The sequence below is a fragment of the Callorhinus ursinus genome, unplaced genomic scaffold, assembly GCF_003265705.2.
Source record: "Callorhinus ursinus isolate GAN/ISIS: 27379988/994484 unplaced genomic scaffold, GSC_fseal_2.0 scaffold4, whole genome shotgun sequence".
In the NCBI taxonomy this organism is placed as follows: Eukaryota; Metazoa; Chordata; class Mammalia; order Carnivora; family Otariidae; genus Callorhinus; species Callorhinus ursinus.
Window position 1 is genome coordinate 55864402 of NW_027397066.1, and position 15626 is coordinate 55880027.

The 15626-nt window shown below is 38.3% G+C and overlaps 1 protein-coding gene across 1 annotated transcript; it reads left to right on the top strand.

The window, feature by feature from the left end:
* Positions 1 to 1401: 1401 nt before the first annotated feature.
* CABS1 (calcium binding protein, spermatid associated 1) lies at positions 1402 to 3544 on the top strand. Its single transcript, XM_025887422.2, has 2 exons — positions 1402 to 2758; positions 3397 to 3544. The coding sequence occupies exon 1, from the start codon at positions 1436 to 1438 to the stop codon at positions 2636 to 2638; it is 1203 nt and encodes a 400-aa protein (XP_025743207.1). The 5' UTR covers positions 1402 to 1435; the 3' UTR covers positions 2639 to 2758; positions 3397 to 3544.
* The last annotated feature ends 12082 nt before the right edge of the window (positions 3545 to 15626 follow it).

The window sequence follows — 15626 nt, forward strand, 5'->3', positions numbered from 1 at the left end:
GAGGAAAAAATGTAGGGGTTAAAAAAAACCTCCCGTTGAGTTAGGCAACCAAGAGAATGGATTTACGTCGTGATTTCCTTTACTGCCACTGGAAATGATTTAGAAATAACCTGTGCTTGTCACTAACTTAAGACTTTCCTCCCTGTCCCTGATACTGACAGCATTTCCCATGTCAATAAACATTTTGGGATCCTCATAGTGACATCTCCTTGAAGCAAAAATATTTCTGGAGAAGCTGTCCATATCTTTAAAATGAAAAATGCCCATCTTAAACCTCTCATAATTCTACAGAGAATGGTGATATATCTATACCAGGTCAATCAATTTAAAAAAGACACTGTAAACTTGGAGGTTGAGTCCATATCTAATGAAGAAAAGCATTTGCCCTTGGGATGGAAATCATTGCTCTGGCTGATGCTGCTGCCCTTTTTCAGGTTTAGTTGTGTCTGAGTATGAAAATTCTTTCTTCTAATGACACTGGGCAAACATTAACACCAGGCTACAATCTCCTTTCATCTAAGTAGCTAAACATTAAGAATGATAACAAAATGATGATGGCTGGTATAACTAATATCATTATAGAAAACACTCCCTCTGAAATTGAGGATATAATTCTTAAGGTTAATACAGTTATTCCATACTTCAATTTTGTTTCTGGGTGAATTCTGACATATAATGCCAACTCCCTGGCATTCAGTTGAACTAACACTCTCTACAGAAAAATATTCCTAAAGAAATTAAATCTACAAAACCTGACACTCTCATTGTTGAGCATGTTAATTCAAGAAAAAGTAAGAAGTGCAATGAAGATGCTAACTACAAAAACCCTAAAAGGCCAGTAACTTGTTATCCTTACTGAAAAAGTAAGAATTCACTCTCTGAAGAAGAAAACTAACTGAAATCCTTGCTACCTAATTACCTTCTGTAGCTACCTTCATTGCCAAAGCTGCCATTGTTTTTTATACACTTAAATACCGTAAGTCTCAAGAGAAGACACTTCACCTCAAAAAGACATTTTTAACTTACTTGAAAGACAGACAACTTGAAGCTAATGCTGATAATCTCATGACTCCCGGAGTTTTCCCCACTGACACTAAACCCACAAAGTACCTGGCTGACACTGCTATGTCTGTTTCAAGTGACCCTAGCTCCATAATGGAAGGTAGATCCCTTATAAAGAAAAACACGATAAATCCAGCTGTGAATATTGATTTCATGATCAGAGAGGATCCTATTGTCTTTTCATCTAATATCAATACTCTTGAAACTAGATGCCCAGTCAGAGCACAGAAACAACCTTCAAGGAGAGCCACTGCCATTGGCCCTATGGTTGATGCAACAATCACCATGATGACCAATGCTTCAATCACTATAATGAACATAACTCTCCTGCCTAGGGATACCACTGGGCCCAGGGAAAGACCGGTGAGTGTGCATGGTGCCATTTTGTCCCATGGCTGAAGATGGTTTGCCAAAAATTTGTTCTCATCCTCCAACAGAAAGCAGTAAAACAACTGAAGCAACCATTTTCTTTGGGGCTGACAACACTATTCCTAAATCAGAAACAACCATCACTTCAGAAGGAGAGCACATTACTTCAATAAATGACTATACACTAGAAAGTGATTTTTCAACAACAGCCAACAAGCTTACATCTCCAAAGGAAAAAGTAAAATCAGAAGATGATGTTGAGTCCCATATTATTAAGTCATCAACCCATCTGGAGAAAGAAATTACTACTCTGACAGGCGCAACAAACACCATGGCTAATGACTCTATTACCGAAAATTTAATCCCAGTGAAAATTGGTAATATTTCATCACCAGGTGCTACTGTTTCTTTAATAGATTTTTCCACTAGCATGGCAAAAGAAGATATTCTCTTGGATACCACTGACCCAGGGAACAAAGATGTCTCAATAACTTCTGAAGTCTCTGGCACATTAAAGGAAGGCACCGCCAGCATTGCAGACACTCCCACCCTTCCAGCTAAGAAGGATGAACCTGATGTTAACAATTACAGTTCCTCAGTTAAATCCAATGTCACTGCTGATGAGGCCGTCCAGATCACCAACTCGTCTGTACCTGAGGCTGAAATCTCTCCTGCTACTGAAAAAAACTTCACTATTCCAGACAAAACTGCCCTTACAGAAGAGAAAATAACTGAAACTGACTTAAGTCTTCCAGAGGATGACCCCAAGTCTGTGCCTAAACTAACAGACTCAGATGAGGAAAAGTTCATCACTGTGTTTGAACTCACTACCACTGTCAAAAGAGACAAAGATAATGCAGAAGATATTCTGCTAACCGATGAAAAGTCTATGGATGAAGTCAATGTTTGGATGGAGAAAAATACCACAAATGAAGCAGAGAACGACGTTTTGCTCACTGCTGTTGAATCCAGATATGACTTTGTAGTCCCAACATCAGTAGCTAAGAATCTCACGGAAAATTCATCTACTCTGACAAAAGAAGATCTATCTGAAAACAATACAATGGAATCTGTAATTAAGGACAGTGAGCCACTTTCAGAAACCACCCCCGATCCAGATACCCTAAACAATGAGGAAGATGCTTTTACAACTGAAATGGGTGTCTTTAAGCTACTGAAAGAAGAACCAGATGAGTTCCTGATTTGAAAGCAGCAAAACAGATGCCACAGAGAATTGAGCAACAGCCTAGACAGCTAGTTTTAACATCTAAGAAGTTTGTCCAGCAAGCAAAAAATCTTAATAAAGTAAAGAATGTGAACATTTAAGGCAAGTATTAGACTCAGAAAAATGTGGATGCTTAACAATAGAAGTCATGCAGTAGAATGTATTTATGGAAACTTAAAAAATTCAGTATACAAGAGTTCCTCTAGTATCAGAAAGTTTAATTCAATTATTATCCAACTATTTACCTTAATATAAAATCTTTAATCCCAGCTTTCAGGGATCTGTAGAGAGAGAGAGCAATAAAGAAAGCTCATTTCCTGCTACATTTAATGATGTATGTCATTTTAGTTAACCCTTGATAGCAAATTTTAGTGTGAGTTGAAGAGATGAGAATTGAATTACCATATCTCAAAAAAAATTGTAGTATTAAAAGTTCTGAAATGCTAATTCTAAACAGATTTTTTCATGCAACCAATGATTTTCTTCTATTAAAAAATATAGTTGCAATCCTCCTTTTAATTGCAATAGAATTAAGACTATTCAGTAATTGTTTAGCATCCACATGTAAAAAATGTAAGAAATATTACAGAGTTCCTGGCTTATGTTGGATGCAAACTAGGCAGAGTGATATTTTATAAACATGTAAATCTGTCAAAAACAGTATTGTGTACAAACATATTAATCAATTTAATTTTCTTTCTGTAAAACTTCTTTCCTGAATTTTTGTCAATTTTTTTCAGGTCTTAAGCACTGATATCGCACTCTTCTTATGCTTTTGGTTAGCAATTCAAGGACATGAATCTTCATTCTTTCCTGACACAGACTTTTAAAATGGGTCTGTTTTCATTTTGCTGATTTTTCTTCAATAAATCTTTTGACAGCAACTGATTTACTGTGTGTAAATGTGTTTGATATTCTAGTACAGAATTCTTAAATTAGAAGAAATATAAGTACAGTTGACCCTTGAACAACATGGAGATAAGGAGGGCTGATCCCCTACCAGTCAAAAATCTACCTGTAACTTTGAGTCCCCCAAAACTAAGCCATTAATAACCTACTGTTGACTAGAATCCTTACCAATAATATAAATACTCATATTTAAACTCCAGTGCTAGGGGAATACTGCACATAGAATTCATGGCTTTTCACCATGATTCTTTAGTCTTTCAAAGTTAATTTTTTTAACTGTCTTTTTTTTTTAATTTTTCCTTTTCCCTTTTTCAACCAACATCTTATCAATCCCTTTTTTAAGAAACATTTTTCTTTTTCATTTTTAGAGTCATATTCTATCCCTTCATAGTAGTTACCCTTATTTTTGCCATATATATATATATAAGTTGTTCTCTCTTCAAAATTTTGAGATAGAGTTTCTTCTAACAGATCAAAATACACCCTAAATCTCTAGAGTATGGCTTTGTTCTAGTCTCCTGCCTGATCACATTCTCTCCCTTTTTTTTTTAATCCTCTTCCTTCTTTTTTCAACTTCTGATCTTACCAATTCCTTTTATAAAATCTTTTATAATTTTCATCTTTACAGTGATATTTCATTCCTTCATCATATTAACCCTTATTTTTGTACATATATGTTTTTCTTTCTTTAAAATTTAGGGAAGCACTTTCTTCTAACAGACCAAAATACACCCAAAATCTACTGTTTGGCACTGATCTATGCACCAGCCTGATCATATTTGATCATGCACCCCATGTTTATAGCAGCAATGTCCACAATAGTCAAACTGTTGGAAAGAGCCAAGATGTCCATCGACAGATGAATGGATAAAGAAGATGTGGTATATATATACAATGGAATATTATGCAGCCATCAAAAGGAATGAGATCTTGCCATTTGCAACAATGTGGATGGAACTGGAGGGTGTTATGCTGTGGGAAATAAGTCAATCAGAGAAAGACATGTATCATATGACCTCACTGATATGAGGAATTCTTAATCTCAGGAAACCAAACTGAGGATTGCTGGAGTGGGTGGGGGGTGGGAGGGTTGGGGTGGCTGGGTAATAGACATTGGGGAGGGTATGTGCTATGGTGAGTGCTGTGAATTGTGCAAGACTGTTGAATCACAGATCTGTACCTCTAAAATAAATAATACAATATATGTTAAGAAAAAAAAAGAAGACAGCAGAAGGGGAAGAATGAAGGGGAGGAAATCAGAGGGGGAGACAAACCATGAGAGACAATGGACTCTGAAAAACAAACAGGGTTCTAGAGGGGAAGGAGGATGGGGGATGGGTTAGCCTGGTGTTGGGTATTAAAGAGGGCACGTTCTGCATGGAGCACTGAGTGTTATACACAAACAATGAATCATGGAACACTACATCAAAAACTAATGATGTAACATATGGTGATTAACATAACAATAAAAAATTTTAAAAAAATACTTAGTTTTTAGCCTATTTTGCAACTAAGAATTTTCTTAAGAATTAGAGATCATGAAAGTAGCTAACAATTATTACAGACTTGGTTGTGTTCACATTTAGAATAACATTTGCTTTTCATGACAATCCTGTAAGGAAGAACAATATTATACCCATTTTACAGATAAAGAAACTAAGTCAGGAAATCTATGTAACATGCCCAGGCCTCATAGTTACTATATGTAGTAAAGAAGGCCTCCAACCATGAAGTCTTCCTGCAGAGCTCATGCTCTCCTAATCACTATGCTTCACTGGCTCTCACAGTTTTACAGAAGAGAATAAAAAATGTGTTGCCAAAGGCATTCATGTGATTCTTTTACCTTTGTAAAAGAGCAACACTAAAAGTAATCTACAATCCTAGTGACATGGAATTGGTTACATTTCTGTATACCCATACAAAGCAACAGATGCATTTTTTAAAATGGTCTGTAAAAGAGCATTCATTCATTCATTCATTCATTCATCTCCACACCCAATGTGGGACTTGAACTCACGACCCTGAAATCAAGAGTCACGTGCTCTACCAACTGAGCCAGCCAGGTGCCCCAAAGAGAACTTAATCACATAGGGGAAAAAGAGGAAAATCACACTAAACTCCTAAATGAAATTTACACAGTGATATGTATGACATACACATAAAAAGATAGATACATATGACAATACCTTAGCAGTGATTATTTCTAGGAAGGAAATGCAGGTGACTTTCATTCTCTATGTTTTCATTCATTTGTAAATGCGTAAGATCCAGAATATAAAGTGGACACCAAGGGGCTGAATGATTGTCAACACTATCAGCCAAAAAATTGGAGAGCCAACCTATATCTTTCTACACCTAATAAAAAAAATTACTAGTATTTAATATTTTCCTTTGTGTCAGACACTAAGTATTTTATTCGGTTTTCAGTAATAAAATATTTATTGTCTACCTACTACGTTCCAAGCACCTCAGAAGCCTCTTAAAGATGCTGTAGTGAGAACCAAATGAAGCAGCCCCTGCCATCACAGAAATTAATCCACTGGAAAAGATAAATATTAAACAAATCTCAAATAAATCCACACAAAGCAATGCCAACTACAGATTGTGATGGGTCTTACAAACAAAAATAATAGGAGATTATAGCTGTAGGCATCACACAAATTTAAATCCAGGGAAGTTGTCTCTGAGAAAACTGAGATTTAAGCTAAAGATTGAAAACTGTTAAAAATTGAAGACACATATGCCCAAAGCCTGAGACTAGAAATGGCCCAAGTTTCTCAAGGAAATGAACAGACTGTGTGATGGGGCAAGTCATTGGTTGAAAAATAACTCAAGTTGAAACTGAAAAAGTAGGCAAGAAAAATCACGTGGTGCTTGTTGAAAGCTATTAAAAGGTTTTAATAATTTTGTCCTCCAAACAACCTTAGTACTGGGAGGAGGAGCAAGATGGCAGAGGAGTAGGAGACCTAAATTTCGTCTGGTCCCAGGAATTCAGCTAGACAGGGATCAAACCATTCTGAATACCTACGAACTCAACAGGAGATCCAAAAAAAGAATAGCAGCAACTCTCTGAACAGAAAAGCGACCACTTTCTGGAAGGTAGGATGTGTGGAGAAGTGAATCTGAGGCGATATTTGGGAAGATAGGTGGCCGGGGAGGGGGTCTCCATCAGCCTACCAGCAAGTGACAGAGCAGTGGAGCACAAAATCGGAAATTTTAGAAGTCAGTTCCACTGAGGGATGTTGCTCCAGTCTAACCGGGAGGTGGAACCCTCACTGGGACAGTGTGGTCTCAGGACCTTCGGGGTCACAGAAAGACCAGGAGTGCCTGAGTGCAGCAGAGCTCCCACGTATCAGAGCGGGGAAGCCAGCTGCAGACACAGACCCGAGGAGCAGGCTGTCAGCTTGGGGTTGCCATAAATTGTGATCCACGGCACAGTCGAGCCACTGCTCTTCCAGATCCAGGGAGACGCCCCAGGAGGAGCGGCGCAGGAGTGCACCACAGGGATCTGCTGGGTTTGGAGACTCCACACGGGGTGGGGTGCAGAGATAGACATGCTCGGTCACAGGCCAGGTGAGCACAGAGAGCGGCCAGAGACCAGGGAGACAGGAGGGACTGACTGCTTCTCTCTGGGGGTTCCCTGAGGAGTGGGGTCCCAATTTCTTGGCTCCTCCAGGCAGAGATTGGGAGCCCACCATTTTCACTCTCATCCTCCAAAGCTGTACGGAAAGCTTGCAGGGAACAAAAGCTCCCGAGAGCAAACTCGAGCAGATTACTTAGCCCAGACCGGGCAAGGGTGGGGCAATTCCACCTCCAGCAAAGACATTTGGGAACCACTGCAACAGGCCCCTCTCCCAGAAGACCAGCAAGAACAGCCAGCCAAGACCAAGTTTACCGATCAATGAGAATGGCAGAACACCAGCACTAGGGGAATATAGCACATAGAATTCATGGCTTTTTTTCCCCCCGATTCTTTACTCTTTCAAAGTTAATTTTTTTAATTTGCTTTTTCTTTTTTTTGAATTTTTCTTTTTCCCTTTTTCACCCAATTTTATCAACCCCTCTTTTAATAAAGAATCTTTTTTTATTTTTCATTTTTAGAGTCATATTCTATCCCTTCATTGTAGTTAACCTTATATTTGGTATAGATATAAGTTGTTCTCTCTCTAAAATTTTGGGATACAGTTTCTTCTAACAGACCAAAATCTCTAGTGTATGGCTTTGTTTTAGTCTCCTGCCTGATCACATTCTCTCTCTTTTTTTAAGTTCTCTTCTCTCTTTCTTCAACCAACTTCTTATCTTATCAATTCCTTTTAGGAAATCTTTTATAATTTCCATCTTTACAGTCATATTCTAACCCTTCATTGACTTCAACCTTATTTTTGTACAAATATAAGTTTTTCTTTCTTTAAAATTTTGGTACACAGTTTCTTCTAAAAGACCAAAATACACCGAAAATCTAGTGTGTGGCAAAATCTATTCACCAGCCTGATCATATTTGATCATATTCTTTTTTTCTTTTTCTTTTTCTTTTTTTTCTTTCTTTTTTCTTTCTTTTTTCTTTCTTTCCCTTTCTTTTCCCCTGGTTTCAAGACTCTTCTGATTTCTGTGGTGTATATTTTTCTGGGGTCATTGTTACCCTGTTAGCATTTTGTTCTTTCATTCATCTGTTCTCCTCTGGCAAATGACAAGATGGAAAAATTCACCTAAAAAAAAAAAAAAAGAGGCAGTACCAACTGCCAGGGACCTAATCAATACAGACATTAGTACGATGTTGGAACTAGAGTTCAGGATGACGATTTTAAAGATACCAGCTGGGCTTGAGAAAAGCATGGAAGTTATTAGAGAAACCCTTTCTGGGGAAATAAAAGAACTAAAATCTAACCAAGTTGAAATCAAAAAGGCTATTAATGCGGTGCAATCAAAAATGGAGGCTCTAACTGCTAGGATAAATAAGGCAAAAGAGAAAATTAGTGATATAGAAGACCAGATGATGGAGAATAAAGACGCTGAGAGAAAGAGAGATAAAAAACTACTGGATCACGAGGGCAGAATACGAGAGATAAGTGATATCATAAGATGAAACAATATTAGAATAATAGGGATCCCAGAAGAAGAAGAAAGAGACATGGGCAGAAGGTATATTGAAGCAAATTATAGCAGAGAACTTCCCTAATTTGGGGAAGGGAACGGGCATCAAAATCCAGGAGGCACAGAGAACCCCTCTCAAAATCAATAAAAATAGGTCAACACCCCAACATCTAATAGTAAAACTTATGAGTCTCAGAGTCAAAGAGAAAATCCTGAAAGCAGCTCAGGACAAGAGGTCTGTAACCAACAGTAGTAGAAACGTTAGATTGGCAACAGACCTATCCACAGAGACCTGGCAGGCCAGAAAGGACTGGCATGATCAATTTAGGAGACTAAATGAGAAAGTATGCAGCCAAGAATACTATATCCAGCTAGGCTGTCACTGAAAATAGAAGGAGAGATAAAAAGCTTCCAGGACAAACAAAAACTAAAGGAATTTGCAAACACGAAACCAGCCCTACAAGAAATACTGAAAGGGGTCCTCTAAGCAAAGAGAGAGACTAAAAGTAACATAGACCAGAAAGGAACAGAGACAATATACACTAACAGTCACCTTATAGGCAATACAATGGCAATTCATATTTTTCAATAGTTACCCTGAATGTAAATGGACTAAATACCCCAATCAAAAGACACAGGCTATCGATTGGATAAAAAAACAAGACCCATCGATATGCTGTCTGCAAGAGACTCATTTTAGACCCAAAGACATCTCAAGATTGAAACTGAGGGGGTGGAAAACAATTTACCATGCTAATGGACACCAAAAGAAAGCTGGGGTGGCAATCCTTATATCAGAAAAATTAGATTTTAAACCAAAGACTATAATAAGAGATGCAGAAGGACACTATATCCTACTTAAAGGGTCTATCCAACAAGAAGATCTAACAGTTGTAAATATCTATGCCCCTAACATGGGAGCAGGCACTTATATAAGCCAATTAATAACAAAAGCAAAGAAACACATCAACAACAATACAATAATAGTGGGGGACTTTAACAACCCCCTGACTGAAATGGACAGATCATCTAAGCAAAAGATCAACAAGGAAATAAAGACTTTAAATGACACACTGGACCAAATGGACTTCACAGATATATGCAGAACATTCCATCCCAAAACAACAGAATACACATTCTTCTCTAGTGCCCATGGAACATTCTCCAAAATAGATCACATCCTGGGTCACAACTCAGGTCTCAACCAATACCAAAAGATTGGGATCATTCCCTGCATATTTTTGGACCACAATGCTTTGAAACTAGAACTCAATCACAAGAGGAAAGTCGGAAAGAACTCAAATACATGGAGGCTAAAGAGCATCCTACTAAAGACTGATTGGGTCAACCAGGAAATTAAAGAAGAATTTAAAAAATTCATGGAAACCAATGAAAATGAAAACACAACTGTTCAAAATCTTTGGGATGCAGCAAAGGCAGTCCTGAGAGGAAAGTATATAGCAATACAAGCTTTTCTCAAGAAACAAGAAAGGTCTCAAATGCACAACCTAACCCTACACCTAAAGGAGCTGGAGAAAGAACAGCAAATAAAGCCTAAACCCAGCAGGAGAAGAGAAATAATCAAGATCAGAGCAGAAATCAATGAAATAGAAACCAAAAGAACAGTAGAACAGATCAACGAAATTAGGAGTTGGTTCTTTGAAAGAATTAAGATTGATAAAACCCTGGCCAGACTTATCAAAAAGAAAAGAGAAATGACCCAAATCAACAAAATCATGAATGAAAGAGGAAAGATCACATCCAACACCAAAGAAATACAAACAATTCTAAGAACATATTAGGAGAACTATATGCCAGCAAATTAGATAACCTGGAAGAAATGGATGCATTCCTAGAGATGTATCAACTACCAAAACTGAACCAGGAAGAAATAGAAAACCTGAACAGACCTATAACCACTAAGGAAATTGAAGCAGTCATCAAAAATCTCCCAACAAACAAGAGCCCAGGGCCAGATGGCTTCCCAGGGGAATTTTACCAAACATTTAGAGAAGATTTAATACCTATTCTTCTGAAACTGTTCCAAAAAATAGAAATGGAAGGAAAACTTCCAAGCTCATTTTATGAGGCCCGCATTACCTTGATCCCAAAATCAGACAAAGACCCCATCAAAAAAGAGAATTACAGACCAATATCCTTGATTAACATGGATGCAAAATTCCTCACCAAAATACTAGCCAATAGGATCCAACAGTACAATAAAAGGATTATTCACCATGACCAAGTGGGATTTATTCCTGGGCTGCAAGGTTGGTTCAACATCCACAAATCAATGTGATACAATGCATTAATAAAAGAAAGAACAAGAACCATGTGATCCTCTCAATAGATGCAGAAAAACATTTGACAAAATACAGCATCCTTTCTTTATTAAAACTCTTCAGAGTGTAAGGATAGAGGGTACATACCTCAATATCATAAAAGCCATCTATAAAAAACCCACAGCGAATATCATTCTCAGTGGGGAAAAACTGAGAGCTTTCCCCTAAGGTCAGGAACACAGCAGGGATGTCCACTATCAGTACTGCTATTCAGCATCGTATTAGAAGTCCTAGCCACAGCAATCAGACAAGATAAAGAAATAAAAGGCATCCAAATTGGCAAAAAAGTCAAACTCTCACTCTTTGCAGATGATATGATACTTTGTGTGAAAAACCCAAAAGACTCCACCCCAAAACTGCTAGAACTCATACAGGAATTCAGTAAAGTGGCAGGATAAAAAAAATCAATGCACAGAAATCATTTGCATTTATATACACCAACAACAAGACAGAAGAGAGAGAAATTAAGGAGTCGATCCCATTTACAATTGCACCCAAAGCCATAAGATACCTAGGAATAAATCTAACCAAAGAGGCAAAGAATCTGTGCTCAGAAAACTATAAAATACTCATGAAAGAAATTGAGGAAGACAAAGAAATGGAAAAATGTTCCATACTCATGGATTGGAAGAAGAAATATTGTGAAGATGTCAATGCTACCTAGAGCAATCTACACATTCAATGCAATCCCCATCAAAATACCATCCACTTTTTTCAAAGAAATGGAACAAATAATCCTAAAATTTGTATGGAAACAGAAAAGACCCCGAATAGCCAGAGAAATGTTGAAAAAAAGCAAAGCTGGTGGCATCACAATTCTGGACTTCAAGCTCTATTACAAAGCTGTCATTATCAAGACAGTATGCTACTGGCACAAAAACAGACACATAGATCAATAGAACAGAATAGAGAGCCCAGAAATGGACCCTCAACTCTATGGCCAACTAATCTTCGACAAAGCAGGAAAGAATGTCCAATGGAAAAAAGACAGTCTCTTCAACAAGTGGTGTTGGGAAAATTGGACAGCCACATGCAGAAGAATGAAACTGGACCATTTCCTTACACCACACACAAAAAAAGACTCAAAATGGATGAAAGACCTAAATGTGAGACAGGAGTCCATCAACATCCTAAAGGAGAACACTGGCAGCAACCTCTTGGACCTCAGCCACAGCAACTTCTTCTTAGAAACATCACCAAAGGCAAGGAAGCAAGGGCAAAAATGAACTATTGGGACTTCATCAAGATATAAAGCTTTTGCACAGCAAAGGAAACAGTCCACAAAACCAAAGACAACCAAGAGAATGGGAGAAGATATTTGCAAATGACATATCAGATAAAGGGCTAGTATCCAAAATCTATAAAGAACTTCTTAAACTCAACACCCAAATGATCCAATCAAGAAATGGGCAGAAGACATGAACAGACATTTTTCCAAAGAAGACATCCAAATGGCCAACAGACACATGAAAAAGTGCTCAACATCGCTCAGCTTTAAGGAAATCCAAATCAAAACCTCAATGAGATACCACCTCACACCAGTCAGAATGGCTAAAATTGACAAGTCAGGAAAGGACAGATGTTGGCGGGGATGTGGAGAAAGGGGAACCCTCCTACACTGTTGGTGGGAATGCAAGCTGGTACAGTCACTCTGGAAAACAGTATGGAGATTCCTCAAAAAGTTGAAAATAGAGCTACCCTATGACCCAGCAATTGCACTACTGGGTATGTACCCCAAAGATACAAATGTAGTGATCTGAACGGGCACGTGCACCCCAGTGTTTATAGCAGCAATGTCCACAATAGCCAAACTGTGGAAAGAGTCAAGATGTCCATCGACAGATGAATGGATAAAGAAGATGTGGGCATATATATACAATGGAATATTATGCAGCCATCAAAAGGAATGAAATCTTGCCATTTGCAACGACATGGATGGAACTACTGGGTACCATGCTAAGGGAAATAAGTCAATCAGAGAAAGACATGTATCATATGACCTCACTCATATGAGGAATTCTCAATCTCAGGAAACAAACTGAGGGTTGCTCGAGTGGTGGGGTGTGGGACGGATGGAGTGACTGTGTGATAGACATTGGGGAGGGTATGTACTATGGTGAGTGCTGTGAATTGTGTAAGACTGATGAATCACAGACCTGTACCTCTGAAACAAGTAATACATTATATTTATTAAAAAAAAAAAGATAGTAGGAAGGGAAAAATGAAGGGGGGAATCAGAGGGAGAGATGAACCATGAGAGACTATGGACTCTGAGAAACAAACTGAGGGTTCTAGAGGGGAGGGGGTGGGGGGATGGGTTAGCCTGGTGATGGGTATTAAAGAGGGCACTTATTGAATGGAGTACTGGGTGTTATATGGAAACAATGAATCATGGAACACTACATCAAAAACTAATGATTGTAATGTATGGTGATTAACATAACATAATAAAATAAAATTTAAAAAAAAACCTTAGTACTGAGATAGGTGGCAGGCTGAATAGCATTATTATTTTATAAACTGTAACCATAGTTCTTTTCAGGGACTTTGTTTAGAAAATAGTGTGATAGTCCCCTATGAGAGATAAGAGGCCCTGAGGCATAAACTGGACTAGAACAATGAAAGCAATTAAAATATAATGTGCTTGGGGCTCCTGGGTGGCTCAGTTGGTTAAGCATCACCTTTTGCTCAGGTCATGATCCCAGGGTCCTGGGATTGAGCCCCACAATGGGCTCCCTGCTCAGCGGGGAGTCAGCTTCTCCCTCTCCCTCTGCCTTTCCCCCACTTGTGCTCTCTTGCTTGCTCTCTCTCTCTCAAGTAAGTAAATAAAATCTTAATTAAAACAGATAATGTGCTTTATTAACACAAGATAATGGGAAATTTACAGATAAGGCTGGACAAAGATAGGAGAAACACAACACCTGGGCAACTGGCTAGAGTCCAGAAAGAAGAGTGCCCAGCATGGTATGTCAACTATACTTCAATTAAAAAACAAAAAATAAAATAAAAACAGGGCCAGTGAGATTGTGGCCAGTGGACATAAGACTTTTCAAAGAATGGATGCCTAATAATCAATTTTAAATTGTGCAACTTCATAGTAAAGTATCTCCTTACCTTGAAATTTCACCAAACATATCAAAGAAACAAGGTCTTTAATATGTGATTCCTGAGTAAAGGAATGAGTGGACCTGAGGAGAAACAGCTAAGATATTGAATTAAGGAATGGATATGAAACAGTCTATATTCCCAAATGTACTAAATAGTGATGACCCTAGAAAGGAGTGTGGGGCATACAGTGGGTGGATATTTGGGATAGTCTCATTTTACTGATGACCAAAGTAAAAACTGAGAAAAGCCACTGGACCAAGATAACCAAGCCAGTATGTGGCAAAGCTTAGCTCTCCAGCTCTGTATGACTCTAAAGCCCAAGTTCAACGTCACACAGCTTTGTGTGAATTGTTCAACAATGGATCATTCTCAACTTATAACCCTCCTCCTTTCTCTATTTCCACTGCCACTCCATTCTTTAAGCCTGTCTGCAATCCTGTAACTTGCAATCCACCTCTGGTCCTCTTTCCCACCAATTAATTAGGCCGCTAAGTCCTTATCTTTCTTCTCAAGCCCTTTACTTGCTCCTTACTGTCTTGTGATAAAGCCCAAACTCTGCAGCAAGGCACACAAGCCTCTCCATGCTTTTTCCTCTGCCCACATTTTTCCTCAACCCACCTTTACTTCTGCCCTCCTTTCACACACTACACTCTATCTATACAAAGTACTAAATGTACATTCCCCTGAGAGCTGGGATCCATGACTACTGAGCTAGAGTATCTAGTAGATAGGAGATCTCAGCAAATGTTTATAAATGAAGAAATGAGAGGAATTAATGTGAGTGACATCTGTTTTTTACCTAGCTTTTAACCTCTGCCTGCCATAAAATTTTCTTTGTAATACCTGCTGATTTTGTTTTACAACTCTTTCCCTTTCACGCATGTTTAAATGAGACAGACCCCACCCCCAACTCCAGCAATGAGCTAGTTACTCCGTGTCCCATACACCTTGCCACAATCATTCAAGGATAAGCACATAAACCAATCAGAGCAAAGAGGACATATTTGTGGAAAATAAGTTTCTGGAAGAAACATCAGTCTGGAAGCATGTAGTGCAAGGAGCTTCTGGAGCCATCTAGGGATCACAAAGAGACACACTGCTGAATATAAAGCCAACGCTGAAGAAATAAGAGCCAAGAAATATAAAGAACGGAGTTCTAGTCTCATCATATATCAAGCCTTCACAGAATAAGTTTGGTCTGCTTATTTACCTGAGACAATACATTTTCCATTCTAGTTAAATGAGTTGGGGTTGAGATTTCTGTTGGTTAAAACTGAAGCATCCTAATAACTACGAACCCAAGCAATTTCAAGTCCCTGTGTCTTTCTTCATCATACTCTCTGTCCCTAGAATTCTCTGCAGTTTCACATGCATCTTTTAACCATCTTTCAAGACCCACCTCAAGTGTTAGCTTCTCTAACCACCCCTAGATATGATAATTTGTTGTGTACCCCACTCACCATACATATTCCTCAATAATATCACTTATAATACTTTATTATATTTGATAAAAGATACTC

Bases quoted from the DNA above. Each gene is read 5' to 3' on its own strand.
- CABS1 (XM_025887422.2), top strand. From the start codon at position 1,436: ATGGTGCCATTTTGTCCCATGGCTGAAGATGGTTTGCCAAAAATTTGT.